This window comes from Enhydra lutris, unplaced genomic scaffold (genome assembly GCF_002288905.1).
Source record: "Enhydra lutris kenyoni isolate GAN:26980312 unplaced genomic scaffold, ASM228890v2 scaffoldscaffold8, whole genome shotgun sequence".
Classification (NCBI taxonomy): Eukaryota; Metazoa; Chordata; class Mammalia; order Carnivora; family Mustelidae; genus Enhydra; species Enhydra lutris.
Genome location: NW_019154092.1, coordinates 38,992,784 through 39,012,753, shown reverse-complemented (window position 1 = coordinate 39,012,753; position 19,970 = coordinate 38,992,784). Strand labels below are relative to the sequence as shown.

Genomic DNA, 19,970 nt, shown 5'->3' with positions numbered 1-19,970 from the left:
CGGCCACATGTAGTCCTATCTGGCTCAGCAGGAGGAATGGCTCTGTATCTAGCCCGAGTCATTCCATTCTAGTTTCTTGGGTCAGATCATGAGTGTGATGAAATAGAATGAGTCGAGTTTCTACCCCCCTCATATGCAGATGCCAAATAGTGATCACGACTCAACAGGCTCTCCCGCCCTCACGACAGCCAATGAGGACGGCACAGCAGAGCTTAACCCTCCCAGGGAGGGGACGCCACCCGTCCTGCTCCCACATGCAGATAGCCAGGAGCCCACCCTGGAACTGCAGCTCCAGTGTCTCACATGGTCCCTTTGTACTGTGGGGACTGATTCCAGAGTTAGGAGTGACCCTCCCTCCCATGCAGGGTACACTCACCACAGGCAAGAGCTAGGATGTGGGTTTGCCAGGTGAGAGCCAAGAACATTCCTCCGATTGCAATGCAGGCCAGAGAGCTGTTGAAACCCCAGAGTCCAAGGTAGATGTTCTCAAACGGCTCTGAAACGCTGAGTCCTAGTAGAGAAGACAGGTGGGCTCAGGGCTCGGGACCAAAGGCAGGGCGCTCTGAAAGGAGGCCAGGGGTGGGGGAAGCTACGCCCATCAGTCCCTTGGAAGCGGAGCCCTCAAGGAAGTCTGGAGTATGGAAGATGCCCGGGGCGAGGGGTGGCAGTGGAGGGGCGGTACCCGGTGCTGTATTTGCTCACCTGCCGCTATCCCCAGCAGCGATCCGATGGCTGCGTGCAGGCACATGATTGGGGAGGAGAGCAGAAGGGCGAACAGGAAAATGCCCCCCGTCCACGGGTTATCACAGCCATAGATCTGGCCCACACCCACGGGCAACGATTTCAATAACTGCAAAGCGGTTTGGAAAAGGAGCTCGTTAACACCACTGAGCAGAAAGCCGCAGGACACACGCATGCACAGACAATGTAACCATAGAGTTAGCGTATCTGGTCTTCTGAGGCCAGTGGTACTAATTTCTCAAAGTCTCTTTCTCTTGACAGCGAAATCTTGTTCTTCAGCTTTATCCCGAGAAATAGACCAGCCCTTTGCTGGCAAATGCTGAGCCTGCCTTCTTCGATTTCCCCTTTACTCAGGGTCTCCAAGGCCTGCACACTCACTTGGCTTTGGTGGCTGGGAGGCTCCTAGCTGGTCTCATGGCCAGGACCTGCCACACTTCCCAACAAGGATGGCAGGGACCACAGCTGACGTCTCTGCCGCTCTTAACGGCCTGTCACTCTCAGGCTAACACAGGAGTGCACATCAGGGTCAAGAGAAGTATTATTACTACTGTGCAATCGGGTGGTTAAGGCCAGAGATCTGGAGCCAGGTTATCTTATCCACAATTCAGAAGCAATCATTGGCAAGTTCATGAATGGGGACCCTATTTATACTTAATGAGAACATGTATTAATTTAAACTAGAATAGCCTTGGCTTCTTCCAGTTATCAACAAATTCCTGTTAGTCCTCAAAATACACAACTACACGTGAATGTCACAATTCTCTGTTCTGGCTAGGCCCGACTTCAGCTAAGTGCTGACAGAATACGGCAGTTTGGGGAAGGTATAGGGTTCAGTTTAAGCCAACAAATAGTAATTCTTTATAATGGTACTTCTGCTGGGGCCAGGAGAGGCATAATTAGCCACATTAGGTTCCTTTGTGACCAAGTCCACTTGCCCTGGTCACATGTATACCCCTTGAGCGACCTTGGGGAGGCCGTGATTGCTACAGGGGATCCTGCTTTGGCAGGAGGAACTGCCCCCTCCCCTCAGACGTTAGGCGGGGTCTAACACTGGCTTCCAAACACAGAGCCCAGGACGGTACTGAGAGTTTGATTCTATCCTAGGATGGACCCTGAATTTTCCAGCTCACAGTGGATTGTCGTGTCTACACAAGATCGTTTCCTATTTGTCTAGACCAGGGACCTCGACACGGGCAAAGACTGCATAGGCTTTCCCTCAGAACTGATGGAAGTTTCCCTCAGAACTATCCCTCAGGGCGCCAGGAGGTGGGGAGTCAGGCGGAATGGGAAGGAAGGGTGCTGATGCTGGGGTGGTAGCTCAGAGTGAGGAGAAGAAGACCAGCACCATCCGGCAGGACTTCTCTGGTGCTGGAATATTCCATAGGTGGCTACTGAGCGCCTGAGGTATGGCTGGTCAGGCTAAGAAACTGCATTTTTAATTTTATTTCATTGTAATGAATTCCACTTTTAAATCTACGTAAGCTGTCAGTTCTTTTGATCAGAGGAGGCTGTCACGGAGGCCTTAACTCCAGGCTGGAGGCCCTTCATCAAGGGCTGGCCCCCATCCCATCCACCCAAAGAAGGGGCAAGTCTGAAACAGAGTTTTGATGTCCAATGGCACTATACTCTGCACTGGCTTTTAGGAAGAGAGGTGGAAACTTAGCTTTGAGCAATCATTTAAAAAACCCTTTAGAACCAGACCCTTAACTACAGAGAACACACTGGTGGTTACCAGAGGGAGACGAGTGGGGGGATGGGTGAATCGGTGAAGGGGATGAAGAGGGCACGTATTTCGAGGAGCGCTGAGTAACGTATAGAATTGTCAAATCGCTCTACTGTACACCTGAAACTAATACAACACTGTATGTTAACTATACTTCCATAATAATAATGACAAACAAACCCTTAGAGCCCAAAGCTTTGGAGTAAAATAAACAGTTTATGGGACAAGAGTCTCCATCAGGCTCTGATGCCCAAGAACACTCAAGCAGGAGGACACTGGGTGTCTTCCAGAGTCAGGGAGGAATGCGAGAAGATAGTGTGTCTTACCTGCAGGGCATTGAGCTCAGGCCAGGTGACATTGGGAACCGCGGTTACAGGTTTGAACAATTTGCCTGGGAAGAATGGATTGTAATGTCCTGTGGCCGATAGGTACATCGACAACGCCATGTTGAAGGGCAGAGTGAAGACTGGGAGATCCCATTTGCAGAACAAGGAGTTCAACGCGCTTGAGAAAATTGGACTAATAACAACAACAACCACAGAACAGAAGGGAAGTTCACGCTTGTGACAACTCAGTTGACAGACCGAATCTCTACACTGTGCAGAGGCTTTGTTTCATGGGCAAAATGCTAATGTGGTGTTTTAGCAAACTTTTCACAGGGGGAAAAGAAAGAAAACAAAACAAAACAAAACAAAACACAAAAACCTCAGACTGGAACAGAAAACCAAACACACGCAGAATAAATCCTGTCAGAGAATAATTCTTACATAAAGTCAATAATCAACTCTTAGCTTGTTTGACTTTTGAAAAATTATACTCTGGGGTTGCTCACAGTGACTTAGGAAATCTAGGCTGTAGAAATATTTTTGGAAGTATTTTAGGTATGAGGTGAAATACTTTCCTCCCAGTTAGAGCCCCCTGTGTAACCATGATCATGGCACATGATCATGAGCTGCTGCCTCCCCACTAGAGGCTACCACCATCTTGAATTTCTGTGTCATCTTCATGAGTCTTTAGTATATCTGTTTTTGAAAAAAAGGAACAATTACCCAAGCGAGGATGAAAGGTGGTGTGGGCTGGAGGAAAAAGATCTTTTTTATTTTTTTTAAAGATTTTATTTATTTATTTGAGAGAGAGACAGTGAGAGAGAGCATGAGTGAGGAGAAGGTCAGAGGGAGAAGCAGACTCCCCATGGAGCTGGGAGCCCGATGTGGGACTCGATCCCGGGACCCCGGGATCATGACCCGAGCCGAAGGCAGTCGTCCAACCAACTGAGCCACCCAGGCGTCCCAAAAGATCTTAAACTCGGGGTGGGAAGGGGGACCGGAGGGGGAGGAACAGCTGTAAATCTGAAGCAGTTGGTGAACTGTGTGACCTTTGGCAAGGAACTACACATCCATTTCCTTGTCTGTAGCCTGGGGGACTGGATTAGATTAGATTAGATGGTCTCTGGGCCCCTTTTGGGCTCTCACTTATTGGCCCATCAACTAAGGTCTGAATTCCAGATCATGGGAAGGGGGGGTGTGGTGAGTCCCTGCAGGTGACCCACCTCCTGTCCTTGAGCCTGTTCTTTGGAAATTATTTCCTGTTCAGATCGGCTCTGCCAGCAGACTCTCTCCCACATGCCTGTGGGCGCAGCCAAGTGCGGGGAGGGGGTGCTCTGCTGACACTGTCCAGAGTGGGCTGTACTACTCATGCGTGTGGATATTCATATTTTATATTCTAAACGTGCCATAGCAGGAAGGAAATGTATGTTTCCAAAAAACAAACAAAAAAGGATTTAAGAAACAAATTGGAAGGACTTAGGGTTAAAAGGGATTGAATTCAGGAAAGCAGTTCTTTGAAGGCAACAGGGGCATCTGGGTAAGGAGAGTTCATACCGCACACACAGTGGTTCTCAAAGTGTAGTCCCTGGGTCAGCCACACCACCTCGGAACTAGTTAGAAATGCGGATTCTTAGGCTTCACCCACGATGGACTGAATCCAAAGCTCTGGGGGAGGGGAGCAGCAGGCTGTGTTTCCACAAGCCCTGCTGTCATTCTGTAGTGTGCACGATGGACCACTGATGTAGGGCGTGATTCTCAAATTTGGTTGTGTTAGAAACCCCCGGGAGCCTTTAAAACTCCCAATGGGTGGCTCAGTGGGTTAAACCTCTGTCTTCGCCTCAGCTCGTGATCTCAGGGTCCAGGGATCGAGCCCTGCATCAGGCTGTCTGCTTGGTGGGGATCCTGCTTCCCTCTCTCTCTCTCTGCCTGCCTCTCTCCCTACTAGTGATCACTCTCTATCTCTGTCAAATAAATAAATAAAATATTTTAAAAAAGGGGGGGGACTTCCCAATGGCCAAACAACACCCCAGACCAATTACATCAGAATCTTGGGGGGTGAGGGGATGAGGTGTGTGGGGAGGGTCACATGCATGCATCGGTGTGTGTGATGCTTCCTGTTTCCAATAGATATAACCAGACTCTGAATCTTAAAAAATCATTTTTCTAAAAATTGTTAGACATATGCACCATATAACTGACCATTTTAACCATATGAAGGTCTCTAGTTGACTAGCATTCAGTTCATTCACACTGTTGTATAACCATCCCTGCTGTCCATTCCTGGAACATTTTTCCTCTTGCAAAACTGAAACTTTGTATCCATTCAACAGTAACTCTCCAATCCCTCCTCCACCCGTACATTTTTTTTTTAAAGCGTTTTTTGAAAACCGGGGACTGCTTACCAAGTCATGGACATAGCCGACACCGGGAGTAATAGCCACCAGAAATAGTTGCCCTTGTCTGAAAAGACAGCCATGAGGATTCCCAGCAGCGTGGCATTGTAGCCTTGGAGTCCTGTGGCTATTGCCGACCTGTGGACAAGAGGCACAGCATGGACACATCCTGCGTGGACGCTGACAGTACTTGCCCATAAATGACACTTGTAACTTTCAGATCATGTTCACATTAGAAAACGAGATTATATTTAGAAATTGATTCCAAAGTCTGTAAAAGCCAAACACTATTAAAATTGTGGAAAAAATAAAATTTACGTAGATGAGGATAAAATGCAAATGTGCATTATAGAACAACCCCCTACAGAGGTGTCTTAGCCAGACAGGACTCCAGCATCCAGGTGCAGAAAGGGAAATGAGCAAGGCGGCTTGTTTTGCTTCCTTTAGCCTTTCCTTCAGAAAGTTGCTATTTCTTTTGCGTCATTAAGAGCCTTTGATCTGAACAGAGCTGGTCCGTGAAACTGCTAAGTCTGACATTCTTGGTGAAAGGTGTAAGACTGTCCAACTGTAAATTCACTTTCAGAGTGTTTGTGACCTTAAAAACATCAGTCTTCCAACTTAGCATACATTTTTCATCTTCCTGTGTTTCCATTTTGTGGTCTCCAAACACACATTTCCAAGTTATTACAAAGAAAAACAATTACTTTCACTGGGCGGAGTATTGCATTTATACGCACACTCAGCACCGAATTCATTCTCGGGTTCCTTTTTGTTGCTGGGTATTTAACCTCACTTCTGAAGGTTGACCTATTGTCTTCCTTAACTAATCTTTTGGGACATGTAGGGAAGTGATGTGATTTTTGCCGGTTTAACCCTAAAAGTGATCTTTTCTTCTAGAATTTGGGAATATACTTGAGGACAGTGGACAGCTAGGCAAAGACTTGCCTTCTCAACAAGGGACTTGCAGACTGAATTCTTGACTGACATTGCTTTAATGGCCATGTCAGCAAGTTGTGGAACGCCATAGTTAGAACAACAGAAGATGTGCATTCACCAAGACTTTTCAAGAACTCATATGCATGGGGTGCCTGGGTGGCTCAGTCCAGTAAGCTTACGCCTTTGGCTCAGATCATTACCTTGGGATCCTGGGATTAAACCCCATTTTGGGCTCCCTGCTCAGTGGGGAGTCTACTTCTCTCTCTCCCTCTACTCCTCCCCCTGCTTGTGCTCTCTCTCTCTCTCTCAAATAAATAAATAAAATCTAAAAAAAAAAAGAACTCATATAGGTTCTTGTCCAAATAAAATGCTCATGACAAATAATTGATTAATCATTGAAGAAGAATGATTTAGTGAATGATTAAAGAGAAAGAATAAAATATATAAATAATCCCCTGACCTCTGGTTCAAGACAAATACAGGTTCTGTAAAATAAAGGTGGGTATTTCTGGGAAGGGTGGGGCCTTATCACTGATGCCGATTCAGGGATTGGCTCCTGCGTTTTCAGAAGCAAGAAGAGCAGGCTTAGGTGGAGGGACCTACCTGTCCTGAGCAAGCAATAGGGCCGTCAGAGTGGAGACCACCGTTCCCACACAGCCATTAAGAGCCCACCAGGGATTCTGGACCAGGAGTCCCACCAGAATCAAGATTCCACTGATGGGGTTGCTGACAAACACCACTTGGGATATGCCCCGAAGGACCCAGTCAACAAACTGGAGCACCTGTGGTTTGTCTGGAAGAGATGAGACGGGCAGAGCTGAGGAAGTGACAAGTCAAGCGGTTCCTTTCCACACCCAGTGCCCACCCTGAAAGCACTGAATGTCCTTATTCACCATGCTCAGAAGTACAGACTCTTAAGCTAAAGAAATGAATTACCAATAGTAAAACTTCAGTTTTTAAGTGTTAAAATTATGGGATGGAGCCAGGTGCATTCCTCTAATATGAGTAGGGCTCTGGCTCTAAGCACTATCTCCACAAAAAAAATATCTGAAGAGGCTTGCTGGTTAGAAGATAAAAAGTTAGGGGCACCAGGCTGACTCAGTCGGTAAAATGTGCTGCTCTTGATTTGGGGATTATAAGTTTGAGCCTCATGTTTGGTATGGAGATTACTTAAGAATAAAATCTTGGGCAACCTGGGTAACTTAGTCAGTTAAGCATCCAACTCTTGATTTTAGCTCAGGTCCTGATCTCAGAGTTGTGGGATAGAGCCCCGTGTCAGCCTTCAGGCTCAGTGGGGAGTCTGCTCTCTCCTCTCTCTGCTCCTCCCTCTGCTCATGCTCTCTCTCTTTCTCTCTCAAATAAATAAATCTTTAAAAAAATAAAAATCTTAAAAAAAAAAAGTTAAAAACTGGAGAGGAAAGAGGTCAATAGAAGGCAGGGGACTATAATGAAAGATAAGAGTAGAAGAATCAGCAAGCTATTTCCCCTGAAGCTAATTCCCCCATCTCCCCCAGGGAGGGAAACATAAATACCTTTAAGCCAGCTCGCGAATTCTTTCATATCACCAGTGATGTAGCCAAGTGCCTTGGGGAGATACCTTCTTCTTGGACTTGGTAAAACCTGATTTTCACCCTGGTCCATTTTAACCATAGTGGGGCTGTCCTCCATGCTTACCTCTTCCTCCGGCTCCTTGAGGAAAGGACAGAGCTCATAAACACCCTACTGCAGAGCACTGCAGACTGGCCAGCCCCAGCACCTGGTCGCGGTTAGCCATAGAGGATGAGTTTAAAAGCAATTCATTTGTATCATGACATCCCAGAGGACTAAGAAAGCACCAGTTTCCTCCTGAAACACTGTCATGGAGATTATCACCCCCAAACCCAAATCCCATTCTACTTTTGTTATTACTGTCTTTAATGCTACCATGAGAAGGTTCTGGCCTTGAGTGTCATGAGGTCCAGTTTCTTCTAGTTCAACAAATACCCACTGAGCACCTACAGTGTGCACTCAGAGAGCCCAGTCTAGTGAAAAAGACTGAAAAATATTCAATTTCAACATATTGACTGAAATAATAATACAGGAAGAGCTAAGACCAAGTACTTAAGTTTCATGCTGTCAGTTAAAGGAGCCGGATGTTAGGTTACAAAATGGCGCTCACTAATGCAGACTAAACAGCTACTTCCCAAGATGAGTAGTCTTTTTTTTTTTTAAATTTTTTAACTGTAATTCCAATATAATTAGCATATAGTATTATGTTAGTTTTAGGTATACAATATAGTGATTCAACAAATCTATACCTTACTCACTGCTCATCATGATAAGTGAACCCTAAATCCCCTTCACCTGTGTCACCTATCCCCCACCCACCTCCCCTCTGGCAACCATCACTTTGTTCTCTACAGTTAAGAGTCTGCTTTTGGGGTGCCTGGGTGGCTCAGTGGGTTAAAGCCTCTGCTTTCGGCTCAGGTCATGATCCCAGGGTCCTGGGATTGAGCCCCGCATCGGGCTCTCTGCTCTGCGGGGAGCCTGCTTCCTCCTCTCTCTCTGCCTGCTTCTCTGCCTACTTGTGATCTCTGTCTGTCAAATAAATAAATAAAATCTTAAAAAAAAAAAAAGAGTCTGCTTTTGGTTTGTGTCTTTTTCTTTCCTTTGTTTGTTTGTTTTGTTTCTTAAATTCCACATGTGAGTGAAATCATAAGGTATTTGTCTTTCTCTGACTGACTTATTTCACTCAGCGTTATATTCTCTAGCTCTATGTTGTTGCAAATAGCAAGATTTCATTCCTTTTTATGGCTGAACAATATTCCATTGTATGTGCCCCATATCTTCTTTATCCATTCATTCATGGACACTTGGGCTCCTTCCATAATTTGGTTATTGTAAATAATGCTGCAATAAACCTAGGGGGGTCATATGTTCTTTCAAATTTGTGTTTTTGTATTCTTTGGGTAAATACCAAGTAGTGCAATTACTGGATCGTAGAGAAGTTCTATTTTTAACTTGTTGAGGAACCCCCATACTGTTTTCCACAGTGGTTGCATCAGTTTGCCTTCCCACCAACAGTGCATGAGGGTTCCTTTTCCTCCACATCCTCACCAACACTTGCTGTTTTTTCTGTTTTTGATTGTGGCCATTCTGAAAGGTGTGAGGTGGTTTTGGTTTGCATTTCCCTGATGATGAGTGATGTGGATCCTCTTTTCATGTGTCTGTTGGCCATCTGGATGTCTTCTTTGGAGAAATGTCTGTTCATAGCTTCTGCCCATAATTTTTAATTGGATTATTTGGGGATGGGTGTTGAATCATAGAAGTTCTTTCTACATTTTGGATACTAACCTTTACCCATTATATCATTTGCAAATATCTTCTATTCAGTAGGTTGTCTTTTAGTTTTGTTGATTCCTTTGCTGGGCAGTAACTTTTTTTTGGATGTAGTCCCAAAAGCTTATTTTTGCTCTTATTTCCCTTACCTCAGGAAACAGATCTAGAAATGCCAATGTCAGAGAAATTCCTGCCTCTTCTAGGATATTTATGGTTACAAGTCTCACATTCAGGTCTTTAATCCATTTCGAGTTTATTTTTGTTACAGTGTAAGCAAGTGGTTCAGTTTCATTCTTTTGCATGTAGCTGACCAGTTTTCCCGATACCATTTGTTGAAGAGACTGTCTTTTTTCCCATGGCATGTTCTTGCCTCTTTTGTTGAAGATTAACTGACCATATAATTGTGGGTTTGTTTCTAGGCTTTCTATCCTGTTCCATTGACTAATGTGTCTGTTTTTGTGCCAGTACCATACTATTTCGATTACTACAGCTTTGTAGTATAATTTGAAATCTGAAATTGTGACACCTCCAGTTTTGTTTTTCTTTTTCAAGATTGTTCTGGCTCTTCTGGGTCTTCGGTGGTTCCATACAAATTTTAATATTATTTGTTCTATTTCTGTAAAAAATGCTCTTGGTATTTTGTTATTGATGGCATTAAATCTGTAGATTACTTTGGGTAGTATGGACATTTTAACAATATTTGTTTTTCCAATCCATGAGCATGGAATATCTTTCCATTTGTTTGTATCATCTTTCATTTCTTTCATCAATATTTTATAGTTTTCAGAGTATAGGTTTTCCACCTTCTTGGTTAAGCTTATTTCTAGGTATTTTATTATTTTAGTGCAATTGTAAATGGGATTACTTTCTTAATTTCTACTTCTCTTGCTTCATTATTGGTGTATAGAAATGCAACAGATTTCTGTACATTGATTTTGTATCCTGGGATCTTACTAAATTCATTTATCAGTTTTAGCAGTTTTTTGGTGGGATCTTCCAGGTTTTCTATATATAGCATCATATCATCTACATATAGTGAAAGTTTTACTTCTTCCTTACGAATTTGGATGGTTTTTATTTATTTTTGTTGACTGATTGTTGTGGCTAGGACTTCCACTACTATGTTGAACAAAAGTGATGAGGGTGGACATCCATGTCTTGTTTCTGATCTTAGGGGGAAATCTCTCAATTTTTCACCATCGAGTATGATGTTAGCTGTGGGTTTTTCATATGTGGCCTTTATTATATTGAGATATGTTCTCTCTAAACCTACTTTGTTGAGAGTTTTTATCATGAATGGATGTTGCCCTTTGTCAAATTTTTTTCTGCATCTATTGAAATGACCATATATATTTTTAACATTTCTCTTGTTGATGTGATGTATCATGTTGATTTATTTTTGAATATTGAACCACACTTGCATCCCAGGAATAGATCCCACTTGATTGTGGTAAATTATTTTTTTTAACGTGTTGTTGGATTTGTTTTGCTAATATTTTGTTGAGGACTTTTGCATCTATGTTCATCAGAGATATTGGCCTATAGTTCTCTTTTTTTGGTATCTCTGGTTTTGGTATCAGGGTAATATGGGCCTCCTAGAATGAATTTGGAAGTTTTCCTTCCTATTCTATTTTTTGGAAGAGTTTGAGAAGAATAAGTATTAACTCTTCTTTAAATGTTTGGCAGAATTCACCTGTGAAGCCATCTGGTCCTGAACTTTTGTTTGTTGGGAGTTTTTCATCATTGATTCAATTTCCAATGATCAGCTTGTTCATATTTTCTATTTCTTCCTGATACAGTTTTTGGAGGTTATATGTTTCTAGGAATTTATCTGTTTCTTCTAGTTTGTCCATTTTGTTGGCCTCTAGTTTTTCACAATATTCTCTTACAATATTTTAAATCTCTGTGGTGTTGGTTGTTGTTTCTCCTCTTTTATGATTTTGTTTATTTGAATCCTCTCTTTTTTCTTGATGAGTCTGGCTAAAGGTTTATCAATTTTGTTGATCTTTTCAAAGAACCAGCTCCTGGTTTTATCAATCTGTTCTATTGCTTTTAAAATCTCTATATCATTTATTTTTACTCTGATCTTTATTATTTCCTTCCTTCTATTGATTAGGATTTTGTTTGTTCTTTTTCTAGCTCCTTTAGGTGTAACATTAGGTTGCTTATTTGAGATTTTTCTTGCTTCTTGAGTTGACCTGTGCTGCTAAGAACTTCCTTCTTAGAAATGCTTTTGCATCCCAAAGATTTTGGACCCTTGTATTTTCATTTTCATTTGTCTCCGTGTATTTTTGAATTTACTCTTTGATTTCTTGGTTGATCCATTCATTGCTTAAGAGCATGTTATTTAACCTCCATGTATTTGTGCTCTTTCCAGATTTTTTCTTGTAATTGATTTCTAGTTTCATAGTGTTGTGGTCAGAAAAAAAATGCATGGTATGATTTCAGTCTTTTTGAATTTGTTGAGACTTGTTTTATGGCATAATATGTAATCTATACTGGAGAATGTTCCATGTGCACTTTAAAAGAATGTGTATTCTGCTGTTTTAGGATGGAATGTTCTGACTCTATCTGTTAAAATCCATCCAACCCAATGTGACATTCAAAGCCACTGTTTCCTTGTTGATTTTCTCTTTGGATGATCTCTCCATTGATGTTAAGTGGGGTGTTAACGTGCCCTACTCTTATTGTATTACAATTAATTATTTTCTTTATGTTTGTTACTAACTGTTTTAAGTATTTGGGTGCTCCAATTTGGATGCATAAATATTTACAATTGTTACACCTTCTTGCTGGATTCTTCCCTTTATTATTATATAGTGTTCTTTTTTTGTCTCTTGTTATCATCTTTGTTTTAAAGTTTATTTTGTCTGATATAAGTATTGCTACTCCAGCTTTCTTTTCACATCCATTTGCATGATAAATGCTTCTCCATCCCTTCACTTTCAATCTGTAAATGTGTTTAGTTCCAAGGTGAGTCCCTTATAGACAGCATCTGGATGTGTCTTATCCTTCCCCTCCCACCTCACCTACCTCCTCCCTTCTCATCCTCCTCCTCCTCTTCTTCTTCTTCTCCATTCTGCCACCCTATGTCTTTTGATTGGAGCATTTTAGTCCATTTACATTCAAAGTAATTATTGATAGGTAAGTATTTATTGCCATTTTGTTCCTGTTTTATGGTTGTTGTAGTTCTTCTCCGTTATTTTCTTCTCTTGTTCTCTCATGATTAGTTGGTTTTCTTTAGTGATATATTTGGAATCCTTTCTCTTTAATTTTTGTATGTCTATTACTGGGTTTTGATTTGTGGTGACCATTCAGTTTGTATATAACATCTATATATAACAGTCTGTATGTATTGATTTGATGGTCATTTAAATTTGAACCCTTCTTTACTCTACTTGCCCCCATATTTTAAGTATATGGTGTTATATGTTATATCCTTTCGTTTTGTGAGTCCTTTGGCTGATTTTTACAGACATTCTTATTTTTACTGCTTTTGTGCTTCCTACATTCCTTCCTCTTGCTTATGGTCCTTCCTTTTCACTTGAAGAGTCTCCTTTAATATTTCCTGTAGGGCTGGTTTAGTGGTCATGAACTTCTTATCTTTTGTCTCAGAAGGTCTTTATTTCTTCTTTTCTGCATGATAGCCTTGCTGGATAGAGTATTCTTGCCTGCAGATTTTTTTTTCCCTTTCAGAACTTTTTTTTTAAATTAACATATAATGTATTATTTGTTTCAGGGCCCTTTCAGCACTTTGAATACATCATGCCACTCTCTTCTGGCCTGCAAAGTTTCTGTTGAAAAATCAGCTGATAGCCTTACGAAGTTTCCCTTGTACGTAAGTGATTTCTTTTCCCCTGCTCCTTTTAAAATTCTCTCTCTATCACTGCTTTTGGCCATTTTAATTACTATGTGCCATGGTGGGAACTTCCTTGGTTTGATTTTGTTGGGGCTCTCTGTCCTCCTGGATCTGGATTTCTGTTTGCTTCTCTAGATATGGGAAATTTTCAGCTTTATTTCTTCAAATGAAATTTCTGCCCCCCTTTCTTTCTCTTCTTCTTCTGGATCCCTATAATGTGAATGTTATTATGCTTGCTGGTGTTGCTGAGTTCTCTAAGTCTGTTCTCATTTTGCATGTTGTTTTCCTCTTCAACCTGCTTAGCTTGATTGCTTTCCTTTACTCTGTCCTCTAGGTCACTGATTCATTCTTCTACTTCCTCTAGTTTGCTATTTACTCCATCTAGTGTATTTTAAATTTCATTTATTACATTTTCATCTCTGATTAGTTCTTTTTTTTTTTTTTTGTCTCATCATTAAGGGTCTCATTGATGTCCTCCATTCTTTCCTCAGTGAGTATCTTTATGATCATCTCTTTTAAATTCTCTATCAGGCACATTATTTATCTCCATTTCACTTATATATCTTGCTGTGATCTGTCCTGTTCTTTCATTCGGGACATATTCCTCTGCCTTCTCATTTTGTCTAAGTCTCTGCATCTGTTTCTCTGTGTCAGGAAAGTCAGCTCTGTCTCCTGCACTGGAAAGTAATGGCCTTATGAAGAAGAGGTTCTACAGAGCCCTGCAGTGTTCCCCAGAACCTGGTGCTCCAGGGCTGTTCTCTATGTGTGTTGTGCACACTCAGCTGTAGGGACTGAGCTGCCTTTTCCTTCAGTCCAGTTGTCTGCAGTGACTTTCTTTGCCTGTGGTGGGCAGGGTTTGCTCTTGGTATTAACAGTGGGCCATTCTCTGATGTCTTGGGTTTGAGTTGAGTCAGGCCAGGCATTTCCCAGAGATGCAGTAGCACAGAACCGCAGGCTGCTCTCCCTGTGTTGTCTTCTGAGAAGCTTTTGTTGGTGGGCAGGGCCTGCAGTCAGGCCCGAGATTGCTTTCCGGAGCCCACTGCTGGGGCTACAGTCTGACTGCTGTGTGTGGTTGTCTCCCCTGGGGAAGGAGTCACTTTGGAGTGGTGTTCCTCCCAACTGGGCTGCTTGAACCCTGCCAAGCCTGTGGCCCTGCCCTGATGGGCTCTGACCAAAAGGGATCCTGCGGTGCTGGGACCGAGGCAGGTTGGTCTGGAGGATGTGGAGCAGTGGCAAAGCAGAATTAGCAAGTTCCATAGAGAGTGTCAGCAATGGGCTGGTTCCTGCAGGTGGCTGTGTCTTTATGCTGGGAGGGGGCATGGGAGGGAAATGGTGCCTGCCAGCTCCTTTCCTCCTGGAGGAGGCCCCCAGTGATCTTTGTCCCTCCAGGACATGCTCTGAGATGAGTAAATAACTCTCCCTCCTGTATGCCCCAGGCATTTTTCAAACTCCTGCTTTTATGCTAGGTCTCCATGGGGCTGTTTGTTGTGCTGTCTCTTTAAGTGAGCCTGGGGCTGTCAGTGTCCTCTCTCCCGCTCTGCTCTCCTAGAGCCAAGCCCACTGATTTTTAAAATTTCAGGTTTTAAGCCCTCCTGGTTGTGAGAACTCATGAAATTCAGCCCCTCTGGTTTTTCAAAGCCAAATAGTTTGGGGATTCATCCTCCCAGTGTGGGTTCCCTGGTGTGGGGGTCTGTTTCCCTTCTGTCTCCATGTGAACGGCTCCCTCCTGATGTGGACCAACCTGTGGGTCTGCTGGTTCCTGACCGTATCTTCGCCCTTTCTACCCTCTTCAGTGTGGCCTCTTCTCTACATTTAGTTGTGGAGTTTGTTCTACTGGCCTCTGGATCCTTTTCTGGGTTATTTACACGGATGCAAGTGTTATCTAGTCACATCCATGGGAGGAGCTGAGCTTAGGGTCCTCCTACTACTCCGCTGTCTTCCCCAGAAGTCTGTAGAAGCCTTTTAAAATTAAGTTCCTATCTTACAAAAAAGTTTTGTTTGTAAGGGTTTGATAAGGCAGAATTACTTACAAAACAGTCTCTGTGTGTTGACACAGTCTAAGTAAAGCCCCTCATAGACACTTTCCAAGTCAAAGATTGCTTGACTATATCCCCACATCGGGCAACTGCCTTAGATGTCCTTTATTTTTGGAATTTATTATTTAAATGTTTAAAAACAGTCAAGTATAATATTCCACAAGGTATAGAAACTGGAAAAGGTAAAAGTGAACCAAGCTATTGAAAAACAAAAAAATTGTAATCCAAGAATTGTACAAGATAAGAATATACAAGGCATGATTATAGCAAGCTTGCCTCAGGAAAATACTGATATAACCGTGACTTGCATTCACTACAAGACTCTTTACTTCTCATGATAACTGTGTGATAGGAAAGCACCAACATCACCAGAATGGGACCCTCTAGACAACAATGATGTTTTCACAGTGCCAATGGTAGACACCAAAGAAGAATATCAATGATGTAATCCCAGAGGGGGGCAAAGGGAGAAAGACATTGACAAACCACCCTGAGCGTGCAAGAAAGTCTGTGAGCACAGTCAGGTAAGTGTGGAGTAGGGAAACCTCAGAACTATCAGACTCCAGAAGGCACCAGTGGAGAGTTGAAGCCACAGGCATGCATAGAAGACACGACCAAGGTAATACCCCAAATCTATCCAGATAAACCAGCTCATCTTCTTCCTGTGGCCAGGCTGTGAATAAGGGGGTCTCATGGCTAGTTTTGGCCCCATCCTTGTTGCATTTATCATAGCCAACAAGCACCTATTAAAAGATAATAAAGTTATACTTTTTCAAAATTTTTAGTTTTTGCAATCCTGACTCTGGTTTGGGTTTCTATTAATCCCAGTACAAAAATCAATGTGGGTAACTGATTTTTTTTTTTTTTATTGAGTAGCCACACACTTCAATTGCATTATTTCACTACCTAAGTGTCCTGCTTTTAAACAATGGCCAACCACTAATCATTACACAAAGCAGAAGCTATTTATGCAATGAATTCTAGACCAAGCTCCTTTCGTCTTGGCAAAGTAGTGTTAGACTCTAGCACTTGTGAGATTGCCCATGAACCTTGGCATAAAGAAATTTTTATTTTTTTTTAAGATTTCATTTTTAGTTTATTATTTGGCGGTGGGGGAGAGAGAGGGACCGCAAGTGTGAACTTGAGCTGGGGAGAGGCAGAGGGACAAGCAGATTCTTGGCTGAGCTGGGAGCCCGATGCAGGGCTCCATCCCAGGACTCTAGAATCATAACCTGAACCGAAGGCAGATGCTTAACTAGCTGAGCCACCCAGGTGGCCCGGCATTAAGAAATTCTTCAATTGAAAACTGCTGGAGGTCAGGAACCAAAATTTAGTCTATGGGGAACTCAGCTGGCCCCATAGTGAAACATGGCAAACGACTTGAATTTTAATAATTATGAAAAACTACCTTTTATCTCATAATCTAAGTGATGGCTATCATTTATTTTCATATATCTTCCTCTTAAATCTCATAACTGACAACATTGCTCAGGAAGCTCCTTCCTCAGCTCCAGTGACTCATTGGCAAAGCAGGACCCATTCCTGAGAGGCATCAGGTTTCTCCCCAGGCTAGAAGCTCAGACACAATTGCTTTGGGTTTTTCTACAACTGAGTGGATCCCTTCCTACAGAGGCAGCGTCGAACTGAAACACTCCCATTTTTCCATCAACCACAGAAACAATAAGGAGTATAGGTTATTTCAGGGTGAACAAACTCATGTTCTCGAAATTTCCGGCATATATTTATTGATTTTAGAGGGTTTTAAATACACCATCAGCTCAGAGATTTTGGAGATACAGATGCCAAACCTGATACTGTAACTGGTCAGACGTGATTCCGAACCTGCATGGCCTGAGCTCCTCCGGGAGCCTCCCAAAGTGAAAGAAAGACTGAGTTATTTTTGTCTGATTCCACAATCCAGCATATAGAAGGCTTATCGTGATTTGTCTCTCTAGCACCCACACGTTGGGATGGTTTGTTGGGGTATCATGGCCCAGAGAGAGGGCTCCTCTCCCAGGTTAAGCAGACTGTTGGTGCTGCGGCAGACCCCGCCCACCAACCGTTTATTCTGAATTACTGAAGCTTCCGGAGCCCTTCAGATCCTGAAGACTTGCTCCAGAACTCAGGCATGAAAAGTGGTTACAAGAAACCAGTAACTTCAAGGTTGTAGTTCACCCTAGAATTTTATCACGCGTGACTTTTGCAGTTCTTTGGAGAACTTTGAGAATTCTGATCAAGGGGTGCCTGGATGGCTCAGCCATTAAGCGTCTGCCTTTGGCTCAGATCATGATCCCACAGTTCTGGGATGGAACCCTGCATGGGGCTCACTGCTCAGTGGGAAGCCTGCTTCTCCCTCTACCTACTGCTCTTGCTTCTGTTCCCTCTCTTGCTATCTCTCTCTGTCAAATAAATAAATAAAATCTTAAAAAAAAAAAAAAAAAGGATTCTGATCAGGAGGACAATGCAGCCGGGGGACTTCTACTGATGCTCTGATTTCTCAAATCTAGGTAGGCCATTAAATTTAACTAAAAAGAAGAAAATAAGGGGAAGAAGCTCTAAATAAGTAGCAGCAGGATAAGATGAAAACCCCAGACGCCCTTTTCCTAGCCTTTCCACTGTTACCAAAACGCAGTAGGTCAATGGTCCCCCGTCTAACCCCAGTTGAGTGCCGCGTGACTTTCGGGACCAAGACTCCCGAGCGTGCTCCCAAGCCGCGCCCCTCAGCAGAGCATGAGGACCCCACTTCCCAGGCTTCGTTACGAAAAGCCACACCAGAGCTTGGAGCGCAGGCGCCCGACTTTCCCGAGACAGAGGCTGCACGGAGGGAGCCTACCTGATCCGGGGGCCCGTGTGCCCGGACCACGCCGAGCCAGGAGAAGCCTCGGAGCCCGGCCTCACCAGCCTCATCTCCACAAGGGTCCTTCCAAAGAGGACCACGAGGGGCGTCACCAGCGGCGCCAATCAAAGACTGTCCATTCATCCTTCCTTTCTCTCCATACTTGACAAAGGGCAAAAAGACGTGAATTAGCAGCATGAGCCTGGGAAATGCAGGATAGAGGGAGGCAGGAGTGCCCCCAAGGGGTCCTGGGAGCCCAGCCGTGACCCCAGCTGGAGACCCCAACGGACAAGGCAGCCTTCTCCAGCAGCAAGGAGGGACAGTGAGCTCACTACAGACATGGGACGTGCATTTTACTTTACTTAAATTAAAAAAAAAAAAAAAAATGAGGGGCGCCTGGGTGGCTCAGTGGTTAAGGCCTCTGCCTTCGGCTCAGGTCATGATCCCAGGGTCCTGGGATCGAGCCTCACATCGGGCTCTCTGCTCGGCAGGGAGCCTGCCTCTTCCTCCTCTCTCTCTCTGCCTGCCTCTCTGCCTACTTGTGCTCTGTCAAATAAATGAAAATCTTTAAAAAAAAAAAAAATGATAGTAAACCTCGCGCACAGAAACCAATGCACAGATTTCGCTCTGCCGTGTTTCTCTACCAGAGGGAGGCTAGCAGAGCTGAAGCCTGGCCACAGGGAGGGGTGGGCTTCAGGCTCTGACCTGCTGCAGGCAGACTGTTAAGGGGCCAACACCAATGCCAACAATTTCCCGCAGCCTTGTTCTTTACAAATAGAAGAAGGCGTGGGGTGGGCTCTATTTTCTGTAATAAGATACAAGCCACTGTCTTCATGCACAGCAGGAGCCCAGTCTGAGAGGCTGCTAAATGGCATTTTGTCTTGTATCAGAACAAGAATTATTAAATACTAGATATCACCTTGTTAATGATAAACAATTCTTAGTTGAAGTCAACAAGTGTGGCAACTTTTTGTAAGTTTTATTAAAAAAACAAAACAAAACAGCAAAAAACAAAAATCCTCCCTTGCATTCGAAGAGATCATTCTTCCTTCACAAGTTCCAGAAAAGTTGTGTGTGCGTGGTGGTTTTTTTTTTTCCTTTTTTGTCCCTCCTTTATTTAATTTTTACTTTCTTTTACAGGCTTGCCTTGAAAAATCCACAATTGTGGAAAATATTATTGACACGTCTTAGGGAAAAAAGTGGTGCGTGTATGTGTTTATCCATGGTTAAACTAGCTGGCTAGTTAAGTACTAACAGAAATGTCTGTGGGTTGCATTACGTATTTTTGTTTGTTTGTTTGATAAAGAAGAGCATTAAGGAAAACCAATGGTAAGACTCTCATCTTATATGCAGTTTTTTTTAAAAAAGGAAAAAAGAAAGAGACAAACAGGGACTGTCATGTTCCCTCCGTGTAGGTGTTTACCCCCTTTGGTCTCTGCAAACTCCCATTTCCCCCCATCACCAAAATCACACACATCTAGGAAGACAATATCCTTGGCCTCAGCATCGTATTTTCTTAGAGCCCGGAGAGAAATATTTGGAATCCAGGTAAGGTTGTAAAGAGTACATAGCTCAAGCCTTCACATTATAGAAGAGGAAACTGAGGTTCAGAGTGGAGACTATCCAAGTGTCCTGGGCAGAGTCAGCTTTATGCAACAGGGAATCTTTGTCTTCTTGGCGCCAGGCACATTACTGCCTCCCGAGATTCTATTCAAGTAAACAGTGAAGGAGCAGCTCCCGAGTGACGGGGTCTGCAGTGCGCGTCTGGGCTTTGTGACATAATGCACACAGGCTTGTCTTCA

At 43.3% G+C, this 19,970-nt stretch overlaps 1 protein-coding gene across 5 annotated transcripts in view; it reads right to left on the bottom strand.

Annotated features, from left to right (window-relative positions):
• The window catches only part of LOC111142392 (solute carrier family 14 member 1 (Kidd blood group)), a 46,451-nt gene that overhangs the window by 8,343 nt on the left and 18,138 nt on the right, over nt 1-19,970 (bottom strand). For 2 of the 5 annotated variants that reach the window (XM_022495448.1, XM_022495447.1), the window contains exons 3-8: nt 7,652-7,808; nt 6,723-6,912; nt 5,193-5,321; nt 2,791-2,983; nt 703-850; nt 377-511 (exon numbers count right to left, since the gene is read on the bottom strand). In XM_022495448.1, the coding sequence (XP_022351156.1) occupies nt 377-511; nt 703-850; nt 2,791-2,983; nt 5,193-5,321; nt 6,723-6,912; nt 7,652-7,787 (931 nt within the window). In that variant the 5' untranslated portion in view covers nt 7,788-7,808. Of the gene's footprint in view, nt 1-376; nt 512-702; nt 851-2,790; nt 2,984-5,192; nt 5,322-6,722; nt 6,913-7,651; nt 7,809-15,958; nt 16,076-18,165; nt 18,322-19,970 lie in introns of those variants that run through there. The other 3 variants (XM_022495445.1, XM_022495446.1, XM_022495449.1) reach the window with 3 other exon arrangements.